Source organism: Coenobita brevimanus, chromosome 34 (assembly GCF_032717465.1).
Source record: "Coenobita brevimanus isolate Jiangsu-jjx chromosome 34, ASM3271746v2, whole genome shotgun sequence".
Taxonomy (NCBI): Eukaryota; Metazoa; Arthropoda; class Malacostraca; order Decapoda; family Coenobitidae; genus Coenobita; species Coenobita brevimanus.
In genome coordinates this window covers 2,095,485-2,115,484 of record NC_136987.1, presented here as the reverse complement: position 1 = coordinate 2,115,484, position 20,000 = coordinate 2,095,485, and the positions used below count along the sequence as shown (strand labels likewise).

Below are 20,000 nucleotides of genomic sequence, written 5' to 3'. Positions count from 1 at the left end.
GAGTTCGTCCGCGCCAAAACCCGAAGTGAGTGAGCACCGAAGTCTCCATTTTTGGTTTGTTTTGGTTTGAGGGAGGGTGGTGGGTGATTTTTATTTATTTATTTATTTTTTAGAGGTTGGGTGATTTATTCTTGTTTTTTGAGGTGGTGGCTGATTTTTTATGGGGTTCTGTTGGATTTATTTCTTATTTAATTAGTTATTATTATTATTAATAATAATTATTATTATTATTGTTATTATTATTATTATTATTATTATTATTATTATTATTATTTCTTCACTTATTCCTCTCCTCAGAACTCGTCTCTACTTTTCTCTCTTTACTGCCTCCTCCTGCTCCTCCATTTAAACTCGGTAGGTGCAACACGGCTAGGTAGACTCGTACACGATAAAGTCGCCCTCTCCAAATAAAAAAACGCGGGACGTCCAGGATCAGTAACCACAACGTAAATACCCGCAGAGTCAGAACACCAACTGTTTGGGATGGAATTGGAGTCTTCTATGTTAACGCACGTAGTCTACGTAACAAGTTTGAGGATTTAGAATCTCTAATTTACCTAGAAAATTATGACATCGTTGGCATCACAGAGTCCTGGATTAACACATCTGACCGTGACTTTCTAGCGGAATACTCACTAACAGGGTACAATATATTCAGCTGTGAGGGACCACATCGAGCTGGTGGCGGTGTTTTACTATATGTGAAAACTAGTCTCCACCCCCTTGTGCTATCTAAACCCATTATTACCAATATAGATGCCAGTTATGTTCAGCTAAATATTAATTCACACAAAATAAATATATGTCTCGTCTATCGTCCTCCGGCACAGTCAACTGAGACAGATGAAAAACTTCATGATCAAATTGCGGAAATTTGTTGTCAAGAGGATAGCGTAATTTTTGGAGACTTTAATCTACCGGTAACAAAGTGGGGTGAACCACTGACGGCACACTCAGGACAAAAGCTTTATATGAATCTTCAAGAAAGCGCCCTTTCCCAACACGTAGAATACCCAACGAGAGGAAACAATATCCTAGACATCATCTTGACTACAAATGATAACCTAGTCAACAACGTTGAAATAGGACCTGAGTTTAGTTCAAGTGATCACCTAATTATACAGTTTAATATTACTACTGAAAAAGTAAAAGAATGGAGAGCAAAGAAAAGGTCCCAGATTATCGTAGAGCTGATTTAACTAGGCTCAGAGCGCTACTTGCAACTGTGGATTGGAATCAAATGTCTGAAACCGATGACATAAACCAAACATGGGAAATATTCACCGAAAAATTTAATGAAGTGGTAAAGTCATGTGTGCCACTATGTAACAGGCGTCCAGCTGGTAATAGTAAACCAAAGTGGTGGTCCAGTGAAATTAAAAGAAACTTAATAGCCAAGAAACAGGCATACCATAAATATAAAACTACACAAAATAATGATGATAGATTACAGTACGAAAATCTACGCTGCACATCGAAAAGACTTATTAAACAAAGCAAAAGAGCACTGGAGATCCACATTGCTAATACTTGCAAATCAAATCCAAAAGAATTTTACAGTTACATTAGAAAGAAAAAGGTTATGACTACATCAATAGGTCCTCTAGAAACAAACAATGGCAAACACACTGAAAATGAGGTCGAAATGGCAAACATTCTTAACGATTACTTTGTGTCTGTTTTTACAGTTGAAAACACCACCAGAAACCTACTGCTACCCACAAACCAAGCAAATAGCACAGTCCTTAGTAACTATGCTATCCATAATAACGATATCCTTTCAGCCATAAATAGTACGAACATAAACAAAACCCCTGGCCCCGATAAAATATCACCGAGAATTCTCAAAGAAGCATAACATGAGTTACTGCTGCCACTCTCTGTCTTATTCAATAAATCGTTAAGTACTGGGAAAGTTCCACGTGAATGGAAACTAGCAAATGTAACACCAATTTTCAAAAAAGGAAATGAGTCGCACCCAGGAAATTACAGACCAATCAGCTTAACATCAGTAGTGTGCAAGTTAATGGAAAAAATCATAAGAGATAAAATAGTTAATTATCTGGAAGAAAATCCATCCATCCATCCATCCATTGCCAGACGCCATGTATCCCAAATGGGGTGGCCAATGGCTTAGAGTTAATTGTTTTACAGGGAGGGGCACTAATCCTCCACCAACCCCACTTGACGTAGGGATGCCAACAGCATCTGGTGTTCCCAGGCGGTCACCCATCCAAGTACTAACCAGACCCAACGTTGCTTAAATATAAATAAAGACTCGCAGCATGGATTCAGACATGGTCGTTCATGCTTAACTAACTTACTGGACTTCTTCCATGATGTTTACAAATTATATGATGACTCAAGAGCAGTAGATATAATTTACCTCGACTTTCAGAAAGCATTTGACACTGTCCCTCACAAGTGTCTCATGAGAAAAATAGAAGCACATGGAATAAAAGGAAATACTCAGAAATGATTACAAGACTGGTTTCAGACCGAAAACAGCGAGTCGTGATAAACGGAAAGGAATCCAAATGCCGAAATGTGATCAGTGGCGTTCCCCAAGGCTCAGTACTTGGACCGATACTTTTAATTATCTATATAGATGATATTGATGAGGGTCTAAATTGTAATTTGCAGATGATACTAAAATAACCAGTAAAGTAACTTCAATATTACAGTGGCAGGAGTTACAAAATGACCCTAATACTTTAGCAAGCTGGGCAGAAAAATGGCAAATGAAATTCAATACAGAAAAATGTAAAGTACTTCATATTGGAAGTAACAACGTCCATGCAAACTACAAAATGAACAATATTCAGTTATCAAGTACAGACAATGAAAAGGATCTTGGTGTGATAATATCAAATGACCTAAAACCAAGCAAGCAGTGTACCTAGGCGGTTAAAATTGCAAACAAGCTGGTGGGTTTTATTGGCAGAACTTTCGAGTTTAAATAGGAAAAAGTCATACTTGCCTTGTACAACTCACTAGTACGCCCCCATCTTGAGTATTGTGTGCAATTCTGGTCTCCGTACTACAGAAAGGACATTGAAAAATTAGAGAAAATTCAGCGAAGAATCACAAAAATGATACCATGACTTAGAAACAAACCATATGAGGAACGCCTTGAAGAACTTAAATTATTTAGCTTAACGAAGCGCAGGTTAAGAGGGGACCTTATTGAAGTTTTCAAAATCATGAAGGGATATGACAACTTAGACATTAATAAATATTTTGATATAGACCAGTCGAGTCAAACGAAGTAATGGCTGCAAAATTATGGGAAAGCGTTTCCAATCCCACGAAGCAAAATACTTCTTCTTTAACAGAGTTGTAATTATCTGGAACAGATTTCCCTCAGATACCATGAACAGTATCTCAGTTGAGACATTCAAAAACATTTGCTCCCCCCTCTTCCCCTCATTTGCTCCCCTCTCTTCCCCTCATTTTTTCCTACTCTGTCTTCCCCTCATTTTTCCTGTCCTCTCCATCTTCCCCTCATTTCTTCCTCCCCTCTCTTCCCCTTATTTTTCCTATTCCTCTCCCTTCCTTCATGTTACCTTTATTTGTTTTCCCCATTTTTCTTTCTCACAGTTCTTTCTTTTTTCTTTCCTTATTCCTCTTTTCATTCATTCTTCATCCTCTTCCTTCTCCTTTATTATTATTATTATTATTATTATTGTCATTGCGTTTCTTTCTGTAATTATTATTAGCATTATTTTATTGCAATCCTTATTAGGTATGTACTTAATTTTCTTTTATTTTTAAGTCCTATCATTATTAATTGCCTTTATTATCAGTTCCTTTATCATGCCCTCTTTTTATTGTAAGATTTCCATAATTTTTAGTTTTTATATATATTTTTTTTTTCCTATAAGATTTCCATGATAATTTTTCCCCTATAAGATATGCATTTTTTTTCTTTAATTTGTACTTGGTCAGTCCCTCATGCCCTTCTAGCTCTCAGATGCAAGGTGAGTGCGCATGCGTGGGTTTTGCCAGCTTAAAGGAAACGTAGTATAGCAATTTTGTGGTACTAGACGCCCCCTGGCACTTCTTCGTGACTATTTTTTTTTTTTTTTTTTTTTTTTTTTTTATAACGCCGTATGGTCTCTTTTCTTTTTTCTAACTCGTGGTATTGGACGCTCCCTGGCACTCCTTTGTGATTATTTTTATTTTATTTATTTATATTTATTTTGGCATACTGCGACTAGTGAGTTATTTTTTTCTTCGTGGTAATGGACGCTCCGTGGCACTTCTTCATGACTTTTTTTTCATGTCTAATGGTCTCTTTCATATATACTACACTGGTTACTTATACTGTGCTTGGGGGTTATTTATTATTTATTATATGTGTAGTTTTTATTCTTTTTTATACTTTATTTTGTGTTTTTTTATTCCCTTTTATATTTTGTTTTTATTTTTATTTATTTATTTATTTTTTTACCTGCTGTGCTTGGTGGTGTAGTGGTTAGGATGCCCCAGACGGAGTGCTTTTTTTTTTTTTTTTAAATCCAGGGAGTGTTTTAAGGCCACGAGGATACTGATAATTTATAGTGACGGTCATGTATTGTCTATCGGTTAAGGGGGTGACTGGCTGTAGATTGAATAAATGGACAGAATTGCATTAAAAAGGAATAAAAATGTAAAAAAAAATCAGTATGCAGAAGGCTTCTTGTTTGTTTTTTTAGTTAGTTGTTTTCCGGGGAGGGGCACTAACCCTCCGCCAACCCTTTTAGTCGCCTTTTACGACAAGCAGGGATACTGGGGGAGTATTCTTGAAAACCCCCGTACCCCCAGGGATGAATGTATATATTTATTTTCATTTATTCATCTGGGTTATACAGGAAAGTATATTTTTGGCAAGGTTTTCAGTCAGTAGTGAACTCTCTGACATTTGATCATCATCCCCAAATAAATAAATAACTGAATAAATAAATAAATAAACAGGAAAAAACAAAATTGAATTCGTCATGAACTCTCTGACTTTTGAATGCCATCCCTTGATAATTAAATAACTGAATAAATAAATACATAGTGAAAAACAAAATTGAACTAGTCATGAGCTCTCCGATTTCTGAACTTCCTCCCTCAAAAAAAATAAATAAATAAAAAAAAGTGAAAATATAAAACAGATTATTTTCCCGGCTTTGTCACCCCTGAGGTTAGTTCCACCATATTGGATCCAGATTTTTTCTTCGTGTTGTGTACTGTTTTAAAATTTATTTATTTTTATTTTTGGAGTATGGTGAACTTTGCCTGCCTTTTAGAGAATACATGCTGGATACTGAATAGCAAGACTCGAGTTAGTGTTTTTTCTAGTAATTTTTCCTAATATTATTGTTCATGGGCTTGCTTGTGTATTTTCTAGATTTTAAAAAGTCATCCATATGTTCTTGGTTACTTTTGAATTGAATGGCGAGACTCGAGTTGGTATTTTTTCCCTCAATTTTTCATATGAGAGAGGGGAGAGCGAGCTGGGAGCAGGGCAGTGAAATGGCGTTGGACAGGACGACATGGCGGCGGTTTGTTTGTGGCCAGCCCTTACAGAATTAAGGCGTCTGGCAGTAGATAGGTAGATAGAATTTTTTGTATCAGTGTTGTTTATGGACTTGCTTGTGTATTTTCTGGGTTTCAACAAGACATCCATTTATTCTTGATTACTAGGAATAGGGTTGGAAACTGATATTGTGAAATGTGTAAATAATTTAATAGTGATTAATATTAGTCGGTGTGTAATAACTGTCTTTGTTCACACCATTTTTTTTTATACATGGATATCTTGTTTTGAATTGCGTGTAGTTATATCCAGTGTTCAACAGTAATTGGAATATGTATTTTGATGGATTTTAGTAATAGTTGGAATTTGGTCTTTAGTGTGGCCCTCCATGTTTTATTTCAATATTTTTTTGGAGGGTACAGTCATGCAGGTTTCCATTTTTTGGTTCCCTCTACCTTGCATAACAAAAAATAAATTAATAAAGTTTAAATAAGGTAATAGAAATTGTATAACATTTAGATAACATTCACTTTTTTTTTTTTCTCACATACCAACTCGAGTCTAGCTACAAGTGCTCCTTAAAAATAAAATAAAGTAATAGAGAAATAAATAAGGTAATGAAAAAGTTGTATAACATATAGATAACATTCACTTATTATTATTTTTATTTTTTTTTTTTATTTTTTTACATACCAACTCAAGTCTTGCTCAAATTGCGTCTTTTCCAACCCACTAACCCATCTAACTTTCTGTGATGGCAGTTGTGCAGCTTTGTGGTGGTGGGAAGTATATATTTAGTTTGAAGGAAGGTAGTGCAAAGCTTTAATATATTTTAACTCTGAATTTTGAGTTGTGGGGAGGATGGAGAGCAAGAGACTAATGTGGAGAGTGTATGTGAGGGAGGTGGAGGGGGGGAGACTGGGGATGAGGTGGAGATGGAGTGGAGAGGTATATGAGAGAGGGGGGATGTGAGATTGGGGAAGGGCAGTGAAATGGTGGGGGACGGGGCAACATGGAGGCAATTTGTTTATGGCCACCCCTTACGGGATTAAGGCGTCTGGCTGTAGGTGGATAGAATTTTGTGTTCTGCGTATTGTTGCAGGAGAGAGAGTGAATATATAGTGTTTTTAAATGATTGAGATTTTGAAATTTTGGTGTAACATGTAATAATACTGTATCAGAAGCGTAACTAAAAAAAAAAAAAAAAAATGTAGCAAGAGTAATTGAAAAAAAAAATTGTTGAAATATGCAGAAAGCTGAGAATGGATTTGAGTTTGTACAGAGCTTTTCCCTTGAAGTTATAATGTCAACAAGTGGGGTGGTGGAGGGTTAGTGCCCCTGCCCGTAAAACAACTAACTCAGAGTCAAAGAGCCACCCCTTATGTGATTATGGCATCTGGCTCTAGGTAGATAGTTATAATGTTACAGGAAGATGGAGTGAACTAGGCAAAGTTTCTGAGTGATTGTAATTGAAGTTTGCAGTTGAATAGGTTTAGTTTTGAATTTTGTACATAAAGATACATAATGGTGGGGAATATTTCTGATTACTGATTTATAGAGGAGGAATATGTGTCCGATTGTTGTTTTAAAGATACAGAATGAGAGGAGGAAGGTGTAGGAATGTTTGTGTGATTGCTGATTTAAAGATACAGATTTAAAGGAGGAATATATGATTGTTGATTTAAAGGTATATGATGAGGAAAATGGAGGAATATTTGTGTGATTGCTGATTTAAAGATACAGATTTAAAGGAGGAATATATGATTGTTGATTTAAAGGTATATGATGAGGAAGATGGAGGAATATTTGTGTGATGGCTGATTTAAGATGATAATGAGAGGAGGAAGATGTGTCTCATTGTTGTTTGAGTGCTTATATTTATCTTGATCTTTATAAATATATTGAATTTTGCTCTGCCTTCCCATCATATAAATTTAGAGTAAGCCCAAAATTTGCACATGCCTGTAGATAGCAAAATATAGCATGTCTGATATATAACAAGTGTAGTGTAGAGAAAACTAACATTTCTAACAAACCTGCCTTACTAACGCTGGCCCAGAGTCACAAACAGGCTTACGATTACCTCTCAATTTCTCGTAACTAAGATTTTAAATTATGCAGTAAAAGCAGGTAGCAGGGGAAGCTTGTATAGTTTCCTCGCCTTGATCTTCTTCGTAAGAAAATTTTAAAAAGATCTTGGTTACGAGGGAGAGAGAGAGAAAGAGAGGAGAGATATTGGTTGTAAGCCGTTTGTGAGTCGCAGCCCATTTTCCTTTTCCAGGTGTTTCCCGTTTTCTTTTGACTAACCCGGAGGGGAGACTCACCCAGACCTTGCACTTTGAAAAGGGGCAAGACAGAAAATGACATATTAAACTCTTTTTTGACCCGCATCTCTTGTTTATGTATATTCTTTTTGCATCTAGGTATTTTTTTGTCAGCTTAGAGTGCTTTGATGAGGTAGAGGTTTGTGAATTCAAACCTTGCCACATTGAAAAACACTGATCTAAGCTGAAAAAGAAATTAATTTGGATGTAGAAAGAATATTATGAATCAAGACATCACTGTATTGAACTTAACATTGTAATTTGCCTTCGAGAAAATCTGTGAGACTGACACAAGTACACACACATACATGTACACTTACAATACACATAACACACACACACACACACACACACACGTATACTTTAAACACATTCCACTCTTCGGTTCTGTAACTAACATGTACACACAAACACACATGTATACTTTTTACACATGTACACATTTCACACATTATTCAATACTGTCAGTTCCATACCTAACACAAGTACACAGGAAATTCACACGTACACCTTTTATACAAATGCACACGTGTACACTTTTTACACATTCTATTATTCTGTCGGTTCTGTGGTATTTTTTTTAATGTCTTTTGCTTCGTCTAACAGTAAAGATAAGGATAGAAAGTAGCGGATAGGGTGACGGGAAGGGAAAGCTTTTGTTTACTCGTTCTTGTAAATATATGGTAGTGATAATAATAAGGGATTGAAATAGTGATAGAGGAGGATTGGACACGCCTTGTTGGTAAATATAAACGTAGATTTGTAAGGCTGATTTTTTCGTATTTCCGTCCTTTCTCAAATTGTTCAGTGAGTTTAATCTTTGACGTTAATTTGGGTTTTTCATTTAATTCAGAATTTACTGAATATTTTTTTACATTAATTCCTTGTTTTTTTGTCTAGTTCTGAATATATTGACCAAGCCTAATAATCCTTAAGTTAATTCGTATTTCTCTTCAATTCAGAATTTATTGAATAAGGTTAAAATATTTGACATTTAATTCATGTGTTTAATCCAGTGTTGAATTTACTGAATACGCTTAATTAATAATCTTTCAAATTAATCCAGGTCTGAATATATTGAGTAATTTTAGCAATTTTTAACAGGAAGGGAAGGTTTTTATTCTAGAGATTATAATTCAACGTTTGCAATTCTGAAATTATTAAATCTTTTACAGTTCTTTAAGTAGCATGTGAGGGTTAATTCTAGTTATGTCTCCACTTAAAAATTATCAGAAAACCCAAATTATTACTAAAAAGATTATTACTGATTTTATAAATTTCTTTTTTAAATTTAGCACAGGATTTTGTCTTATCTTTATTTCTAGTTATTTCTCCCCTCTAAAATTATCAGAAAAATCCAAATTATTACTAAAAAGATTATTTATTTATTTATTTTTAAATTTAATGAATTGATTTTTTTCTTTATTTCTTGTTATTTTCTTCCTTAAAGTTATCAAAACAATCCAAATTACTAAAAGACTATTTTTTATACATTTTTTCTTTATTTTTCTTAATTTAATGACCTAAGGAGCTTTTTCTAACTGTCTTGAGAAATATCGACTTTCTTAGATAATCTTTTAAGGTAATGGCAGATTATTTTTAAGACAGATATAATAGATTTTTTTGTTTTTATTTAGAGTGGAAATAATTACACTTTAACGAAGATGTTTAAAAATTACTTGTATGTATTTAAATTTTGCACTCACATAAGGTACACACACACACACACACACACACACGGCAGGCAATTACAGCAAGGAAAATTACATTGATTACGCAGTTACGATAAATTACGTAAAGAGGTGAAAGAAGAGTAGATTAGGAGGAGGAGGGGGGGGGAAGAGACAAGGGAGAGCAGGTGGAAGAGGAGGAAGAAGGGGGAGGGAGGGAGGGAGGGGAAAGAAGATAAGAGGAGGAGGGAAAGAAGAGGAGGAGAAGAAAGATGATGTGGAGAAACTGAGGAAGAGGAAGAAGAGAAAAAGGAAAGGGAAGAATAAGTGGAGAAATATTAGAGAGAGAGAGAGGCTACATAATAACCTCAAAATCAAAATAGATCCCCAAAATCATAATTATATATGAAAACGTATCAGGTAAACGAGGTAGTCAACAACCGTAGATTTAAAAAGGTGAAAATCCAGGTACACCCATGAAGGTGATAATCCTGAGAGAGAGAGAGAGAGCGAAGGGGAGATTGCAAAGGATTCTGAGAGAGAGAGAGAGGAAAGGAGGGGAAATGGCAAAGGATTCTGAGAGAGAGAGAGAGAGGAAAGGAGGGGAAATGGCAAAAGATTCTGAGAGAGAGAGAGAGAGAAGGGGTAAAGGTGAATGACAAGAAAATGACTAGAGGAGAGAGAAAGAGAGAGAGAGAGAGAGGTGAATGACGAAAATAAGTGTAAGGAAAGTGAGTGAGAGAGTGAAAGGAAGGTGAATGACGAGAGAGAGAGAGAGAGATCAAACCCCCACCGACCTTCCTATTTGCTATTTCTCTCTTGTGCGACCCGGACGGACATTGAGGAGTGCTTTAATGTCGGGTTGTGCAAGAGAGAGAGAGGGGGAGAGAGAGAGAGAGAGAATTTAGAAGGAAAATTGATAGAAACGAGAATTATTGATAGATGGATAGATAGATAGGAAGATAGATAGACAGGTAGATATGGATAGAGTTAAGAGGAGAGAGAGAGAATTTAGAAGGGAGGGAGTGAGAGACAAAAATGTTTTGGAGTAGACAGACGCAGGTAGATAAATAGATAGATAGTAAGACAGACAGGGACAACGTGAGGAGAGAGAGAGAGAGAGAGAGAGAGAGAGAGAGAGAGAGAGAGAGAGAGAGAGAGGCTTTACAAGAACGCAGGCCTCTCACTCATTAAGTGGGATTGAAATAGCTTTTGATCTGACGGTAGGTAGGTAGGTAGGTAAATAGGGAGGGGAGGAGGTAGGTAGGGAGGGAAGTATGGAGGGGAGGAGGTAGGTAAGGAGGGAAGAGAAAGAGGGGAAGAGTAGGTAAGTAGTAATGGTAGGTAGGTAGGTAAATAGGGAGGGGAGGAGGTAGGTAGGGAGGGAAGAGAAAGAGGGGAAGGGTAGGTAAGTAGTGAGGGTGGTGGGTAGGTAGGTAGATATGTTGGTAGGTAGGTAGGTAAATAGGGAGGGGAGGAGGTAGGCAGGGAGGGAAGAGAAAGAGTGGAAGGATAGGTAAGTAGTGAGGGTGGTGGGTAGGTAGGTAGGTATGTTGGTAGGTAGGTTGGTGCGTAGGGAAACTGGTAAGTAGACAGGTTTAGAAATTCTCTCTCTCTCTCTCTCTCTCTCTCTCACTTGATCTCTCAGGTTCAGTGCACTTGTAAGCTATGAGGGGAGAGAGAGAGAGAGAGAGAGAGGGGAGGAAAGGAGAGAAGATGGCAAAACGATTTGAGAGAGACAAGAGTGATGGAAAGGTGAAAGAAAATGGGAGAGATTTCAGGAACGGAAACTGAAAGAAAAAATAGATAAACTGAGAGAGAGAGAGAGAGAGAGAGTCGTCTTTGGTATCCCATGAAATCTCCAACACGAGCCGTATTTAGTGATGGTTGACTATCTCTCTCTCTCTCTCTCTCTCTCTCTCTCTCTCTCTCTCTCTCTGTCTGTCTGTCTGTCTCTCTCTCTCTCTCTCTCTCTCTCTATTTATCAATCTATCTATCTATCTATGGATGTGGAGAGGTGGCACTAAAACAACTGGACAAACTTCAGAACAAAGCTGTTGGAATTATTAACAACCCAGCCATTACAAATAAACTACCTCCCCTACAAGTAAGAAGGAATGTTGCCTCCCTTGCATTATTTTACAGATATTTTTATGGCAAATGCTCAGACGAAGTTGCGTCCATGGTGCCACCTCTCCATGCCTTCCCTCGTGCCACACGGGCAGCTGGCAGCGCTCATGACTGGAATGTCACTCAGCCATATTGCAGAACTTGTGCCTATCAGAATTCTTTCATTCCCCGAACTGCATCTCTCTGGAACTCGCTTCCCCAGAGGTGTTTCCCTCCAAACTTCAACCCACAGCTGTTCAAGTACAATTGTTACAGATATTTTATGAACAGAGGACACCTGTAATCTGATGTATGGATTATTTTTTTTTATTCATTTGTTTTCCCTTCCTCTATTCTGTTATTTAATATATAGATAGATATAGATAGATAGATAGATACACACATCCATCCATCCATTCATGTTCCTCTATGTTCGTCTATCTGTCTATGCATTCATCCGTACCTGCAAGTCTGAATCCTCTATATAAAGAATCCAACACCCTTATAAAGCATTGGATCCTCTTTGTACAGGCCGGATCCCCTGTGTAAAGCATCAGATCCCCCTGTAAGGCACTGAATCCCTCTCTCCTCCTGCGCCTCCGATCCGATCCCCTGTGAAGAGAGACAGATTAGCAGACGACTAGACCTGGATTCTCTCTCTTTCTTCCTCTTCCTCTTTTTCTCGCACTGTTTCTTCCTCTTGCTCTGTTTCTTCCTCTTGCTCTCTATCTTCCACTTGCTCTCTTTCTTCCTCTTGCCCTCTTTCTTCCTCTTGCTCTCTTTCTTCCTCTTGCTCTCTTTCTTCCTCTTGCTCTTTCTTCCTCTTGCTCTCTTTCTTCCTCTTGCTCTCTTTCTTCCTCTTCCTTTTTCTCGCTCTTTTTCTTCCTCTTGCTCTCTTCGTCTTCCCTTTTCTCGCTCTTTCTCTTCCTCTTTTTCCTCTTTGATTTCTTCTTCCTCTTCCTATTTTTTCCTCTCCATTTTCTTCCCTTTCCTGTCTTCATTTTCTTGGTTTCGATTCTCTGCTTTTCTTTACTCATTTTCTTTAATTTTCTTTAATATTTCTATTTTTGTTGCATTTATGTATTTGTCTTTTTCTTTCCTCTTCGTTGTGACTTTTGTTTTGTTTTTCTTGTTCTTGATTTCAATTCGTTTCTTCACTCACTTACTTTCTCCCTCTCTCACTCACCCACTTGTTTTCGTCCTTTCTCCCCCTCTCACTCACCCACCCACTCACTCCCTTCCTTACTCGCTCACTCACTCCCTTCCTCACTCACTCCCTTCCTTACTCGCTCACTCACTCCCTTCCTCACTCACTCCCTTCCTTACTCGCTCACTCACTCCCTTCCTCACTCACTCCCTTCCTTACTCGCTCACTCACTCCCTTCCTCACTCACTCCCTCACTTATTTCTTCCCACACTCCCTCCCTCCCTCTCTCACTCAGTCACTCATTCACTCACTCTCTTACTCACTCACTCACGTCATAGTCACAATTATATGCTGCAAGCCAGTCGATTCGGTCTATTGGAGTGAGAGAGAGAGATTTATGAGAGCAAAAATATGGCCGAGGCAAGATGGATAGCTCTCTCTCTCTCTCTCTCTCTCTCTCTGTATCTCAATTTCTCTCCCACAAAATTGGTCAGACTCTTACCCCTCTCTCTCTCTCTCTCTCTCTCTCTCTCTCTCTCTCTCTCTCTCTCTCTAACTCTTGCCCCAGTTGATGTTCAAGGTCATTTTTCTTCCCATCCCCCTTTCCGCCTCTCCCCTTCTCTTCCCTCTTCTCCCGTTTTCCTCCCCATCCCCTCCTCCTCTCTCCCCACCCCCCTCTTCCCCTCAGACACCCTCTTAACCCCAAGACCCCAAGAGGAAAGAGGAGGGGGAGCTCACTAACTACTCTTAATCGGGGACTGGCTGTTGAGGGTCGCTTGGGGAAGGAGGGGGAAGGAATTTTAACGATGAAGGTCAGTTATGTCCCTGGGGAGTGTCGGAGAGAGAAAGAGAGAGAGAGAGAGAGAGAGAGAGAGCCTAATCGGTCTTGTGGGAAAGAAAAATAGATAAATATATTGAGAGAGAGAGAGAGTCGTATAATTGACAAGATATTTTTTATAGAATAAATAAAAATAAACGAGTATACAATATTAATAAATGTAATGTCAGTCTAAATTGCCACAAATATCGTACACACACACACACACACACACACACACACACACACACACTAAAAAGCACAAGAAGGCAACAATCCCCCCCAAAAAAAATACCCTAAAATTAACGTAGTATATAAAAGCACAGGAAATAAACAACCCAATGAATAAATAAAATAAAAAAATAAAATAAAAAAAGTGCAAGGTCTAAAAAATTCAAGGTCCATCCGCATGTCCTCATCTGTTTTCTCACCTGCCATTTTCTCTCCCCGTTTTCTGTGCTGCATTCCTCGTAAAAATAAAATCACGGGGGACTCCTCCAAAGGCGATGCTCCCCCGACTCCATCTTCCTCCTCCAACGTGGGCAAGGAGGTGTCAAAGTTGCCTGGGTTGTGGGTTGTGATCATCGTGCTCGTTGCAACTGCGCTTCTTGCACTCAACGTCTCGGCCATCGTGTGTATCGTGAGGAGGAGGAGGAACAAGCGAGCCTCCCCGCCCACCAAGAAGACCCCGCCCCCTCCATCCTCGATCTCCGCCTCCTCCATGCCCAAATCCCTCCCACTAAGCCCGTCACAAGGTAAGGAGAAGAATTGGGTACGATTTAAGGAAGTTACCCCCTAATATCCCCCACGCCTCGTTTTCTTTCAGAGCCCCCGTCCCGTTTTCTTTCAGAGCCCAGTTCCCGTTTTCTGTATTGGATCTATTCTCTTTTTTCCCCATCTTTTTTCCTTGCTCAGCTTTACCCATTTTCATTTCCTCGCTCTCCTTACTCCTCATGCACATTTTGTTCCTTATCTTTTTCCTCCTCCTCCTTCCGCATTTCTTACCTCCTCCTCCTCCATCCTTCGTCCCCTTTCCATCTCACACCCATCCTACGTCTCCTCCCCCCATCCTAAACCCATCCTTCGTCCCTTCCCATCCTAAAACCATCCTACCTGCCTCTTCCCCATCCTAAACCCATCCTATATGCCTCCTTCCGCATCCTTCTTCCCCATCCTGCGTTCTTTCCCCATCCTAATCCCATCCTTCTTCCCTCCTCCCTCATCCTTCTTCCCTCCTCCCTCATCCTTCTTCCCTCCTCCCTCATCCTTCTTCCCTCCTCCCTCATCCTTCTTCCCTCCTCCCTCATCCTTCTTCCCTCCTCCCCATCCTTCTTCCCTCCTCCCTCATCCTTCTTCCCTCCTCCTTCATCCTTCTTCCCATCCTAAACCCATCCTACCTGCCTCCTCCCCCATCCTTCTTCCCTCCCTCCCCATCCTGCGTTCTCTCCCCATCCTAAACCCATCCCACGTTCCCCCGATTCTTCCATTTTCCAGACCAGGCCCTCCTAGGTGAGCGTGAACTGCTACTGAACCAAGTGCTGGGCGGCCGGGGCGATCTTCCGAAGCTGATCATCGTGGTAGTGGCCATCGTGGGCGCCATCATCGTCATTATCAACATCACCCTCGTCGTGTGTCTCATTCGGAGGAAGAGAGGCAAGCGAGGAAGGAGGAGGGAAGACGGTAGGGAAGAGGAGGAAGGAGGAGGGAAATGGTAGGAGGGAAGGAGAGAAGAGGAGGGAAATGGTAGGAGGGTAGGAGAGAAGAGGAGGAAGGAGGAGGGAAATGGTAGGAGGGAAGGAGAGAAGAGGAGGGAGGAGGAGGGAAATGGTAGGAGGGAAGGAGAGAAGAGGAGGAAGGAGAAGGGAAATGGTAGGAGGGAAGGAGAGAAGAGGAGGGAGGAGGAGGGAAATGGTAGGAGGGAAGGAGAGAAGAGGAGGGAAATGGTAGGAGGGAAGGAGAGAAGAGGAGTGTTGAGGGAAGACAGTAGGGAAGAGGAGGAAGGAGAGAAGACGAGGATGGAGGAGGGAAGACGGTAGGAAAGAAGAGGAAGGAGAGAAGAGGAGGAAGGAGGAGGGAAAACAGTAGGGAAGGAGAGGAGATGAGGAATGTTGAGGGAAGACAGTAGGGAGGAGGAGGAAGGAGGGGGGAAGACGGTAGAGAAGAGGAGGAAGGAGGAGGGAAGACAGTTGGCAAAAGGAGGAAGGAGAGAAGAGGAGGAAGGAGGAGAGAAGAGGAGGAAGGAGGAGAGAAGAAGAGGAAGGAGGGGAGACGGTAGGGAAGAGGAGGAAAGACAGAAGAGGAGGAGGGAAATGATAGGAGTGAGGTGTAATGTTTGGAGAGGAAATGATAGCGTCTGTTTCATTCGCGGGAAGAGAGGCAAGCGAGGAAGAGGAGGAATGTTGAGGGAAGAGAAGGAATGTTGAGGAAAGAGGAAGAAGGAGAGAAGAGGAGGAATGTTTGGAGGGAAGAGGAGGAAGGAGAGATGAGGAGGAATGTTGAGGGAAGAGGAGAAAGGAGAGGCGTAATGTTGAGGGGAAGACGGTAGGGAAGAGGAGGATGGAGAGAAGAGGAGGAAGGAGAGAAAAAGAAAAATTTTGAGAGGAGAGTATGGTAGGAGGAAAAGAAACGAAAAAAAACAAAAACAAAAAAAAGTGAAAAAAAAAACACGTAGTTGAAACTCGTCCATAAGATTCGGCATAATAAAAAATCCAATTAACCTGTCGATCAGAGGAAAGGTGGGGGGGGAGGAGGGGGAGAGAGAGGGGGGAGGGATTGGGGAGGGGGAAATGGGGGTGGGGGAAAGAGAGGAGGGATTGGGGAGAGGAGAGTGGGAGTTGGAAGGTTTTGTGAGGTGAGGATGGGTGGGAGAGAGAGGGGAAAAGGTGTGTGTGTGTGTGTGTGTGAGAGAGAGAGGTAGGGAGGGAAGACGGGGGAGGGAGGGGAAGGGTGAGGGTGAGAGGAAGAAAAAGTAGGGAAAACAGGTGAAGTGCGTCGAGGGGATGGCGGTGGACAGGGCGACATGGAGGCTGTTTGTGGCCACCCCTGACGGGATTAAGGCGTCTGGCAATAGATAGATAGAGTAGGGGAATGGGAATGAAGAGGGGGGGGGAAGAGGAAGGAGAAGAGAGAGAGAGAGGAGGAGGGGGAAAGGTAAGGAAGAGGGAGGGAGAAAAGAGAGGGAGGAAAGGTAGGGAAGAGAGTGGAAGAAAGAGTTGGATAGGGTAAGTGAGATAAATTCAGTCTCTCTCTCTCTCTCTCTCTCTCTCTCTCTCTCTCTCTCTCTCTCTCTCTGTAATAAGACTTATTTATATAGTGTACTTAATTCCTCTTTCCCATACAGCACTTTAACCTTTACTTATAAATATTTCAATCTACCTTCCCTAGAAATTAAGATCCTTTAATGATTGTCAATATTTTACTTATTTTGGTGTGACTAACTGCCGTTCTTTATTGATTTTATTATTTTTTTATTTTTTACATGATAAATGCGTAGGATAACTGAAGTGGGGGAATTATTATTATTATTTCGGTGGTAGGTGGTGGCGACCATCATCCACTCACTTGATGTAGTGCTGCCTACTTCATCCTTAGCCTGTATCATTCTTTTTCTGTGCCTGCCCTCATCTCTTCCTATTTCTCCCATCTTTCCTGTCACTTCTTATTGCTTTTCCTTCCTTTACAGGTGGCTTTACATTGAGTGACAAGCCAAATGGTTTCCTGTAAGCCAAGAAACCATTTACAACGCTGGGTGGTAACCATATAACCAAACCATACGTGCTCCCTACGTGTCAACAAGTGGGTTGGTGGAGGGTTAGTGCCCCTCCCCGTAAAACAAATAACTCAAAGTCAAATGGCCACCCCTTAACGAGATTATGGCGTCTGGCAATAGATAGATGGATTATTATTATTATTATTATTATTATTATTATTGGATCTCTTCGTGTGTGACTTATTGCATGTTCTTTCATTTTTTTTTTTTTTTTTTTTTTTTTTTTTTTTTTTTTTTTAAGACCACATTTCCCTCTGTATTTCTCTATTTTCTTTTTTCTTCGTCTGATTAAAATTTTTCTTTTTAAAATGTCAACTTATTTTTTTTCCATATAATTTATTCGCATCTTGAAATTTTACTCCGTCCCAAAAATGGTTTATAGAATTTTACTTATGCATTCCCATTTCTCTCTCTCTCTCTCTCTCTCTCTCTCTCTCTCTCTCTCTCTCGCAGATCTATAAGTCTTTGTTGGTGCTTCCTTGCTGTGGGTCGTAAAACCGTTTGAGGTACTACTTGTCCCTCTAAATCCATGTAACCTCTCTCTCTCTCTCTCTCTCTCTCTCTCTCTCTCTCTCACACACACACACACACACACACACACACACACACACACACACACACACACACACACACACACACACACACACACACACACACACACACACACACACACACACACACACTTCCCCCCCTCTCTCTCTCTCTCTCTCTCTCTCTCTCTCTCTCTCTCTCTCTCTCACACACACACACACACACACACACACACACACACACACACACACACACACACACACACACACACACACACACACACACACATTTCCACCTCCCCCCATTTAATACATACGTCACTCTTCCTTCACCATCTTCCCTCCCTCAGCATTTTTTTTTTTTTTATCCCCCTCCTCATTCTTCTCTTCTCAGTCTTATTCTTCTCCTTGAACTCCTCTTCTTCACCATCTTCCTCTTCCTCCTTATTCGTCTCCTGAACAATATATTTTTTTCCTTTTTTCTTGCTCTTTTCTCCCATACACCCCTCTTCTTTCCGCCTCCTCTTTTCCCTTTTCTTCTCAGTCTAATTCTTCTCCTTGAACTTTTATTATTATTATTATTATGGACCTTTTTTCAGCGTTTTTCTCTCCATATACCTCTCTTCTTTCCCCTCCTCTTTTACCCTTCTTCTTTCTCCCACTCTTTCTCCTTTTCTTCTCAGACTAATTCTTCTCCTTGAACTTTTTATTATTCTTCTGGACAATATTTTCTTTAGACTTCCCCCCCCCATATACCTCTCTTCTTTCCCCTCCTCTTCTACCCCTCTTCATTCCCCTCCTCTTTCTCTTTTCTTCTCAGTCTAATTCTTCTCCTTGAACTCCAATTACAGAAGGCAGTGACCAGGCCAGCAGTAAGAGCACCACCCACACCATGTATGCTCCTTCCTCCTTCAATGACACGGTCGTGGGGGAAACTCTATCTTCTATCTCCGAGAAGAGCCGGGAATCGTACGCGCAGGAAGACTCCGTGGTCGACTACGAGGTGAGTGACGGCCGAATTGTATCCCCCTCCCATGCTGGCCAAGTACGGAGAGTGACGGCCGTATTGTATCCCCCTCCCATGCTGGCTAAGTACGGAAGTGACTGCCGAATTGTATCCCCCTCCCATGCTAGCTAAGTAAGGAGTGACGGCCGTATTGTATCCCCCTCCCATGCTGGCTAAGTACGGAAGTGACGACCGGAATATATTTTTTCCCATGCTGGTGAGGTACGAAGGGTGATGGGTAGGGTTTATCCCCCTTAATTTATTCTTTTTAATGCTAGCCAAGTGTGGAGAGTGACAGCTGGACCTTATCTCCCCCCATGCTGGTCTGGTACGAAGACATGAAGCTGTTTTTAGAGTGACAGCCAAACTCGATCCTCTCATGCTAGCCAAGTACGGAGCAGGTGAAGAATGAAGACTGAATGATGACAAGGAAATAGTGATGAGATTGTGATGAGTGTGATGATAGCTACTTGGGAGATGAGGGAGGTGGTGATGGTGATGGGTGATGACGGATGGTGAAGAAGGATGATGCATTGGCTGACGTGGTGTGAAAGGGAAGTATTTTTTTAGAGAGAGAGAGATTACTGAATGTGTGTGTGTGTGTGTGTGTGTGTGAGAGAGAGAGAGAGAGAATTTCCTTACCTCTCTCTCTCTCACACACACACATCACACACACACACAGACCAAAATATTACATGCAGAAATATAAATAATGTGATCAGAAATTTTTATATAAACCCAAAAAGGATCGTTCAGATGTATGTATATTTTAGTTGGCGTGAGTGAAGCTTTATGAAAAATTCGAAATAAGTCTTGGAAAAAGATATATTTGTAGATAGACGCAAAAAGAGATAGATAGATAGAAGGGTAGGTAGGTAGGTAGGTAAGTAGGAAGGTAGGTAGGTAAGTTGGTGATAGTTGTAGAAAGATAGGTAGGTAGGTGGGTGGGTAGGGAGGTAAGTGGGAAGGTAGGTAGGTAGGTAGGTGGATAGATAGGTAAGTAGGTAGGTAGATAAAATGGATTGATAGATAGGTAGGTAGGTACGTACGTTGAGATAGGTATGTACAGTATGTAGGTAGGTAGGTAAGTAGGAAGGAAGGTAGGTAGGTAGGTGGATTGAT

The 20,000-nt window shown here is 40.4% G+C and overlaps 1 protein-coding gene across 1 annotated transcript in view; it reads left to right on the top strand.

Annotated features, from left to right (window-relative positions):
* LOC145396047 (nephrin-like) overlaps positions 1 to 20,000 on the top strand; it is a 299,410-nt gene that overhangs the window by 270,844 nt on the left and 8,566 nt on the right. The window contains exons 18-20 of the mRNA XM_080269511.1: positions 1 to 25; positions 14,077 to 14,328; positions 18,724 to 18,875. The exon at positions 1 to 25 is cut by the window's left edge and continues 234 nt beyond it. Coding sequence (XP_080125637.1) covers positions 1 to 25; positions 14,077 to 14,328; positions 18,724 to 18,875 — 429 coding nt within the window. The remainder of the gene's footprint in view (positions 26 to 14,076; positions 14,329 to 18,723; positions 18,876 to 20,000) is intronic.